General features: G+C 49.2%; 2 protein-coding genes across 3 annotated transcripts in view; one reads left to right on the top strand and one right to left on the bottom strand.

The window, feature by feature from the left end:
* GPR158 (G protein-coupled receptor 158) overlaps positions 1 to 1,652 on the bottom strand; it is a 189,031-nt gene extending 187,379 nt beyond the window's left edge. For both annotated transcript variants that reach the window (XM_030503477.1, XM_030503471.1), the window contains exon 1: positions 208 to 1,652. In XM_030503477.1, coding sequence (XP_030359337.1) covers positions 208 to 1,079 — 872 coding nt within the window. In that variant the 5' untranslated portion in view covers positions 1,080 to 1,652. The remainder of the gene's footprint in view (positions 1 to 207) is intronic.
* LOC115607168 (collagen alpha-2(I) chain-like) lies at positions 1,078 to 5,547 on the top strand. Its single transcript, XM_030484121.1, has 3 exons — positions 1,078 to 1,326; positions 1,633 to 2,783; positions 4,951 to 5,547. Exons 1-2 carry the CDS (start codon positions 1,078 to 1,080, stop codon positions 2,527 to 2,529), a joined length of 1,146 nt encoding a protein of 381 aa, XP_030339981.1. The 3' UTR covers positions 2,530 to 2,783; positions 4,951 to 5,547.
* The last annotated feature ends 3,217 nt before the right edge of the window (positions 5,548 to 8,764 follow it).

Consider the following 8,764-nt stretch of genomic DNA (forward strand, 5'->3'; position numbering starts at 1 on the left):
GAGCAACTGCTCCCTAAGGCACACTAAGGTAGTGCTTAACAGGAAGGCCTGAGGTTGCTCTGCGGTGTGACTGAGCAGCCAGTCTGGCAAGGGTTGGTCAGGTCACTCCAGAGACACAGCATGCCCTTCCTTAAGGAAGGGGGCATAACCAAGCCCTCATTCTACCCCCTTCTCGATAGGAAGCAAACAGAGGAACACTCCTCCTACCTGAACTCGGGGAGGAGGTTTGGCCGCAGCCCATAGAAAGCCGCTGAGAGAGTCACCAGCCAGCCAGGTTTGTAATTCCCATTCTCACACTCCAGGTAAGGCGAGGACCACCTGATGTGGTTCTTATCGGCAGTGAAGCTCTCCCACCTCTTCCAGCTGTTCTCTAAAGTTCTGGGGCCCGCGTTTAAGACCTTCCTATGCAGATGTGGCCTCCACTTGCGCTTCAAGCTGTGGAACCACTCCGTTTCCACAGAGGCGTTGGCCAGGCGGTGAGCCGAAGAGGACAAGTCCTGCAGGAGGACCTGGCTCTCGTGCCTGCTGGCCTGGAGGAAAACCTGGGGGGTGGAGGAGAAAGGCTCCGTGCTGAAAGTGATAGCTGCCCTGGAGATGTTGGGGTCCCCCTCCAGGAGGCTCCTGATCAAGGCGCGGTACCACTCCAGGTCCTCCTGCAAGTTCTGCTCCCGCGACTTATTGCTCTGGAGAATCATGTTGAGAAAGTTGGTGGCATGGGTGAGGGTGTCCAGGGCCCCGTGCAGCGACGGGTGCGAGGTGAAGCGCGACTTGCCGGCCAGGCTGGCCAGCTCGTACCGCCCGGAGCAGTTGGCACGCCGCAGCTCCCGGGAGTCGCCCGTGTAGAGGAACGAGGCCACGTCCTGGGGTACCTCCTCGGCGAGCCGCTGCGCCAAGATGGTGCTCGCCGTAGAGCGGCTCCGCGGGGCCGGCGGAGGCTCCCGGCTCTTGATGTGGTTGTAAATAGGCTGTCTCCCTCTGAGCGCCCAATCCTGGCTGCGCACCGCCTGCCCTTGGCCGGCGGCGGCCCCGAGCCCCCGCTGGGCGAGGAGCAAGAGGAGAAGGAGCCGGAGCAAAGCCATGTCCCCCGGCGCTCCCGCAGGGGCGGCGAAGTGGCTGAAGACGGGCTTCGCGCAGGCGGCCGCGGCGCAGGGGCACGAACGTGCAGAGGCAGCCGAGCGGCAGCGGGGCGGAAAGCGGCCCCCGGCCCGCGAGTCACCTGTGGCGGCGCCGCCCGCGCCTTCCCCAGCGCGGGTCGCCGCGCAGCCCCGCCGCCGGCGCGGAGTGGCTCGCAGCCCCTCCGGCGACGGCAGCGGCCGCAGCGAGCCCGTCTGCGCCTCCTCTCGCCGCGGCCACCGCGCTCACTGAGCTGCTGCCCAGCGCAGCGCGCAGGGGCGGCGGCGCCCGCGCCCGGCGCAGCGCAGGACCCCCCCGCGGCGCCCCGCCGCCGCCCGCGCTCCTCCGCTTCGCATCCTTCAAGCGCTGCTGCCGGAGAGGGGGGACCGGGACTGCCACTTGCTGCGGGATCAGCAGGCGGGGCTGCTGCCGGGGAGCCAGCGGGCGAGCGCCCGCCTCTGCCAGCACTGGGCTCCCCGAGCGAGGACTCCCGGCTAGGTGAGGCTGCCCACTGTGCAGCTCCGCCACGGCCAGCTGGACGCCCCTTCCCCGCCGGCCCTTATAGGTGTACGCCGGGCGGCTGCCGCCCTGTGTGGCAGCCTCGGCTGTCAGTCAGCCGGCAGCCATTCACGGGGCAGGAGGACGGCGCCGTGCGGCGCGGAGGGAGGCGGTGCCGCCGCCGCGGAGAGGCGTCGAGGCACCTCGCTTCACCTGCCGCCGGCTCAGCTCGGGGCGGGGCGAGCTGTCTGCTGCAGCTGCAGCTGCTCCGCTTTCCCCCTGGCCGAGGGGCGCAGGTCGCGGGCGGGGAACCGGCCCGCAGGGGCTCCACAGCGCCGGCCCTGCCGCGGCCGGGGCGCTGCGCGGGGCTTGCCCGGGGAGTGTGGCAGCGACACCTGCTGGGCGGGCGAGGGGCGCGTCGCTGCGCCACAGACCCGGGGGCGGCCGGGCGGGAAGCGCCGTGCGGCGGCCGCTGGGGCTGGGGGAGGCGGGGGGTGCCGGCCGGTAAGAATACCGCCACCGCGGGGGCACGGCAGGAGCCCGGCGCTCCGGGGGAAGGCGGCTGCAGGCAGAGCCGCGCAGCGTGGGCTGGTGCCTGTCCGCTGTGGGGGAGGCGCGCTCGCCTCAGGCAGTTCTGGGGTGGGTGACCAAGTGGGCGCAAGCCTGAGCTTCGGCTTCCCTCGGGAGGCATGGATCAGCCGGGCCGCACCGGGAGGGAGGAGGAAGGCGTTTGGCAGCGGGCACGACGCTTGGGTGGGAATGGGCAACTTTGTCTTCTCCAGGCCCACGACCCAGATGCCCCCATCGTCTGCAGATGCTGTCACATTGCCCAGGCTTCTTGCATGGGCTGCCCCATGTCACCTCACGCATAACTCAGAACGGCCCAGACAGGCTGCATCGCACTGTAGTGGGAACTGAGTCGTGTCCCTGTCCCTTCAACTACAGTGGCTGGCTGATTGTATTTCTGTAACCATAACCTTTCGTCCTTTTTTTAACTCCAAGGTGCTAATTCCTACTGCTGTCTTCAAAACTAAGCAAGCTCTTAATCCAATGGCTTTCATCGCTGACCTGCAGAGCACCTGCGTGGAATCAAAGCAGCTCTGGCTGATCACCTAGCTTTGCCCCTTGCTCTGCTGAAACCATCCTTGGAAAAGCACAGGTGGATTCAAGAGGTAGTTAGGATTTTCCAGATAAGCCATGAGTTATATGGCCATCATGATCAGTAATATGGATCTAGTTTGCAGAGCGTGTAAACAGATGTTTAAATTCGTGCATTGTCGTTGGCAGAAGTATTCACCTGCGCAGTATTTTACTGTTGAGGGGTTTGTGGCAGGAGGCAGGTAGCAAAGGGTGAGTTTTTAGAGGAGGCAGCCCACAGCAAAATCTCCTAATTACAATTAATTCAATTCTGGCTTAATATAAAACTCAATTTTGAAATTCAAAAGTGCAGATGAAAAAAGTAGTAAAAAGAGGATCCTCTTTTTTTCTTTCTCCCACACACACATGTGCATGCACATCCTATAAGGAGCAGATTTCAGTCATGCAAAATATATGATCTAATTTTAAACCACTGACAAGATGTGCTCCTTAAAGCATACTCTTATTTTAGAATTATTTGAAACTATACTTAAAAGAATGGTCGTTCTAATACAGCTAACTATAAATCACATTTGCAATCCATAAATCCTAGCGATGTAAATGCACTTTATCTTTACATAAGGTGACCTTTAATAATTATAGTATCACGTGGATAAGAGAGAAAGTTATAAATGCGCCTTTTTTTCTGGTTGCATGCAGATGACAAGGATATTCACTGCTTAACAATAATTTACTTGTTCTGAACTTTCCCTCAAGTGAATAGCCTGTGAGATTATTTCAGAACCCCATATACTGAGAAACTCAGAAACTGATATTTATGGTTTAGCACAGCACAGGGAGTCTGTGTTTCCAAGTCTGCACTGAACAAATACCTAAAGATGCAGTATTTGCTGTGGATAAGTGAGAACCAGGGCTTTTGTCAGGAGCAGCTGTCAGGACTGAGCTAAGCTAACATGGGATCAGTTACATAGGGACATATCAATGGAAACATAAACAAACAAGCATTTTTTTTAACAGTGTGCCTGTGCTGATTCTCTTTACTGACTGTCACAGGCTGCTCTAAAGGAAAGGTCGGTTCCCCGGTGGTAATTTTCTTCCCCTAATGTAGCCTGACTATTAATATCCATCTAAATTGCACTCAGGCTGCTAAATGGCCACATTCACACATTGTTAGGGTAATCAAAAATCCCTTAATGTACCTGCATAGTAAGCTCCTTCTATTTCTTGACTTCAGCGAATCATATCATAGAATGGTTTGGGTTGGAAGGAACCTTAAGGACCATCTAGTTCCAACCCCCCTGCCATGGGTAGGGACACCTTTCACTAGACCACGTTGCTCAAAGCCCTGTTAGCCTGGCCTTGAACACTGCCAGGGATGGGGCAGCCACAGCTTCTCTGGGCAATCTACCTCACAGTAAATCTACCTCACTCCTCATAGTCCTTCCAAATTCCATTTTCCGGCAGCATCCACCACTCCCCCACCCACTTGTCCTTCACTAACATTCCCAGAAGCTGTTGTTCTTTAACCCAAAGGTTTGCCAGGAGCAAACACACAACGAGTTAGGGCACAACTCCAGCTGCTGGAAGTCTCTCCCTTACCTCAAGAGTTAAAAGGCTCTTTCTCCCGTCTTACCCGTTTGCTCTGTGTTTGTGCTCTCTGCACTACTGAGAGAGAGAGGAGGAGAGGTTAACTAGAGGACTTTCTTATTAAAGGGTGCTATGTTCACTGTTCAGTTTCATACAGCTGCATCGCAGAGGATCCAGCGAGCCTTTCTTTATCCTCTTGGGCTTCCTCCTGCAGTCAGTTCAGACTTGCCTCCAAACAGCTGTTGTGTACAGCCGGGTCCAAAGTGAGGTGCAAACAGATTTTAAGCCATTGCAAATGTGCACCTCCTTATGGCTTTGTAAAAACTGTGCTGTGGGATGCAAAGCCCATCATTCAGTGCCCAGATCCAGGGCACTGGCAATATGGAAAGATAGTACCCTCTTAAATTAAGGAAATCTACCAAACATTTTATTTACAGGAGTTTACTAGGGATTGGAAGAGATGTAGGAAACTTTGATCATTGTATTTTTATTTTGGTATTGAAATGCACTGATGATCCTGGCCTGTCATTTATAGTCAGTTGACTGTGTTAGGAACCTGTTCAGCTGTGACCAGTACAATGTGAAAATGGACTGGGAATCCTTGAGACACAAAATTACTGTGATTGAATAATGTTTTCTCTGTTTCTGCCTCAGTTCTGCCAGAGCTGCTGCTTCAAGCCATCCACCAGCAAGGAATCGAGGCATCTGACCACTGTCCTGCATATTTCTGAGTTGTTAACAACTATCACAATTGCTGCATGCAAAGTACCTGTACATGAAGGGTTTTGATTCATTGTATTACCTATCAGGCTAGAAGGCTGCATTTAGACGTGGCGTGAGCTCAACCTGAGTCTAATTACAGTGTAGAAAAAATAGCAGTGCAAAATGTTACCAATTTTTAACAGACTAGAGTAAGTGTAACCTACTTTCTCCAGATACGATCTGTGTAAAAAGATCTTGGTTTATCTGAACTATTTGCAATGCTAGAAGCATCAGAATTACTGCACTTTTAAAACCAATTGGAATGAAGGAAAGACTGTTCTAGCCGTGAAATGTATTTCAAGACCCATTTATTAATATTTGTCCTAAACTAATTAGGTGATACAAAGAGTATACTTACTAAGAGTAAGTGCTAAAATTCTGAGAATGATGCATTTTATTTCTCTCAGAAAACAGAAATAAAATGTTTATCAAAATCATTGCTAATGGTATTTAAAAACAGATTAAAAATAAAGTGATTTTGAAATAATAGTACTCTTAGCTTGATTACCTAAAGAAATAATGTTCTTGCAGTCATATTTTTGTCTGTCTGATGAGTCCCTTCTGTCTGCCAATAGCTTCTGATCTCATTAGTTAATTTCAGCTAAGTCTGACAGCATTGCAAAGGCCTCAAAGTTTCTACAAGCTTCTACAAATCTTGTGAAACTCACATCTGGATCAAAGAAAGCAACCCACGTCAATATTTGTGCTAGGGAAAAACTCCAGAGTGACTTCAACAGTTACACGGTGTCTTTGGTCTTTCTTCTGGCCGCTTATATTGGCCAATAGCATAAGTATACCCTAAAACAGCTGGAGCACATGGGCAGCCTCCCTGCTCAAGAGACAGGGAACAGCCAAGGGGGCTGGTGACGGAAAGCTCACAAAGACAAGAAGGAGCTGGAGGTACTGTTGGTGGTGGGCACAGTGCCATGAGGCTTGAATATAGGATGCAAAAAGTACACAGGGGCTGGAAGAGATGCTGGGCTTATTGCAGGAGAGGATGACAGAGATAGTGAGTACAAATCCGTTGTAAACCAGGCTTTGTTAGTTCTCTTGTTTCCTCTCACAAATGAAGTAAAAGCACCACCTAAATATTTCGGGGGGCGGGGGTGGGGGGGCAGAAATAGCCAAAATGCAGAGTACAAAAGTTCTTACTTAGAAACTAATGGAAGAAGACGAAAGAGCTTACATGTAAATTAACGTTCACTTATAGTGAGAAATTGAAACCCACTCAATATTTTCTTAGAAACACTGGGACAGAAGGAATCTCGCAGAGGTTACCCAGTCAGCACTCCTGCACTGCAGCAGCATTACTTACAACATCACTGTCTCTGGCGGGAGTTTATCCGCTGTCTCTCAGAGAACTTCCAGCCAGGTGGACTCCACAGCCACCCTACCTTGTTCCAGGTTTCATCACCTTAGCACCAAGTGTAGGGTGAGGGGGTTCCCTAATATGCTAAAAGTCTTCTTTATTTTCTTTGTTTCTTTGCTTTCTTCTCAGAGTACAATCACTGTAAGCTAGTATCTGTCTGCAAAAGACCATTTTGACTTACTCCTTTTTTTCTTTCCTCTGGGCTAAATGAAACAAAGTTCTATGCTTTCCAAAACTGTTGTTGACCCTTCTGTTCTCTTCTGGACTGTCCATTTTGTTAGCCTGTTTCTTTACCTGTCCCAGGCAAGGCCTCCTGCAATGAATCTTCTGCAGGCTATGTAAAATTCTCTGTTAATACACCCCACATGGATGCTTGTCTACTTCTTCACCTTCCCCGCTGTATGGACAACTACTTGAGTCTGTAATGCTATGTAATCCTCATAACCTTTCAAAACATATTGCTGCTTAGTTATCCATTTTCTTTTTTTGTTTGAGGATTTGAGCTCTTCTTCTGCTGAGTAGTAATTTGCACCTGTCTTTGTTGAATTTTACCTTACTGATTTTAGGCCATTTTTCTGACTTTTCAAGATTATCTTTAACTCCCATTCTGTTCTCCAAAATGCTTGTAACCATCTCCTTGTTTCTTGTAGTCATTTGATTATTTTATGACCTTTTATTTCCTTACCAAATTTGTTCATTGTGGCTGAGATCAAAACCTTCAGGAACCTACTTGAAATGTCCTCCTTGTTCGACAGCGTACAACTGATACTTACTTTTTGAGAATGACTTCAGAGGCAATTTCTTACCCACTCATGAGCTGCCTACACAGTATTTCCTTAGCTTCCTGGTGAGAACCTCATGCTAAGTATGTAATGTATGTTGCTGATGCAGACATATAGCACATCCACTGCTTCATCGCTATCCATGAGGTCAGTTATGAGTCAAATAAGAAAATTCAGTTTGTTTCATATGGAGTTTTCTTGACAATCCCACTCTGGCTGATTTCAATCAATTCAGTATTTTCTAGGTGATTGCTACAAAGTAGTTTAATAGTTATTTTCTGAATCTTTTGGTGATATTTATTTCTTGGGCGTCTTTATAATCTCTCTGATGTCGTTTTCTGAAAATACATAGTATGATTTTTTTCCAACTTTAGAATCTTCCTCCCAAACACTTGGATTGGCAAGTGGTAGTATATATTTGAAAGATCACGTCTTATCTCCAACAGAAAATGTTATTCTAGATTAGGAGAAAATTGTCTGTCAGACAACATATTGATGGCTTTGACTCCTAATTGTTTATGGAGAACTTGCATCTGACATGCAGATGTATCTAAAAATGCAGATGCAGGCTCTGCATTTTAAATAAACACTGTTCAAAAGTTTTGTAAGATTATCCACAGTTGGGAAAAGATAAAGGCATGCTGAAGTTAAGGTTGCAAACAGTCCATTCTGCTTGTACTTTATGACATGATTTGAATGTTGGGAAACATTGCACACATATACTGAGAGTTGTTAGTGCCTTGGGACTGTGGCAAGGACACACAGCATAATGCACTTACTTACACTAGGGAGGGCAAAACTGCAACTAAGAGAACATACCAAAAGAAGTCAGATCCCTGAGACAGTTTCCATTTATTTATTTATTTTAAATTAAAATAAAGGCAAACCATAAACATCTGCAGCTATAAAGGCAGAGTGCAACAAATGGAATAAATAAATAGCCTAGTACCTGGGCTGCCTTCACAGAGTGAATCTCACATCCCCATAATTTCCAGTATAAATGGTGTGCCAAATAAGAACATTAAGTGGGCAATGCCCCTGATAATGGTAGAATAAGACTCAGTGCTGTATCCAAAAGGAGATAGTAGCGTTTCAGGTCCTGCGTTATGAAGCCTAAGAGGTAGCCTAAATCCCCAGCCCCTGCAGCAGAATGAAGAGCTGAACTCGGCTCCTCAGCCATCCCTAGGAGAGCAGTAACACGCATGGAGGAGGACGACTGCTCACTCCCCTGTTAATCTGTTCTGGCTGCAGCGAGGACAGCATTTGACTGCAGCCTCTCACTCAGATGGTAAAAATATTTCTTGTGCTTAGCCACTGAAGTCATGTATTTGGGTACAGATTAATGGATGTCTGCTAAATCTCAGCCAGAGGTGGTGGTATTGCTCACCTTCAGATTAATAGCCAGTGCCTAGAACATTTCTGTGGCAAGTAAGAGATGAAGGACCTTCTCAGCAGGAGCTTCAAAGCCACAGCTTTGAGAAGACAGCCCAACAGCAGACTGCCAGCCTGGCAGGGCTGGAATGAAGTGAGCAAGAAATGAATAAAAGATAAATGC

Source organism: Strigops habroptila, chromosome 1 (assembly GCF_004027225.2).
Source record: "Strigops habroptila isolate Jane chromosome 1, bStrHab1.2.pri, whole genome shotgun sequence".
In the NCBI taxonomy this organism is placed as follows: domain Eukaryota; kingdom Metazoa; phylum Chordata; class Aves; order Psittaciformes; family Psittacidae; genus Strigops; species Strigops habroptila.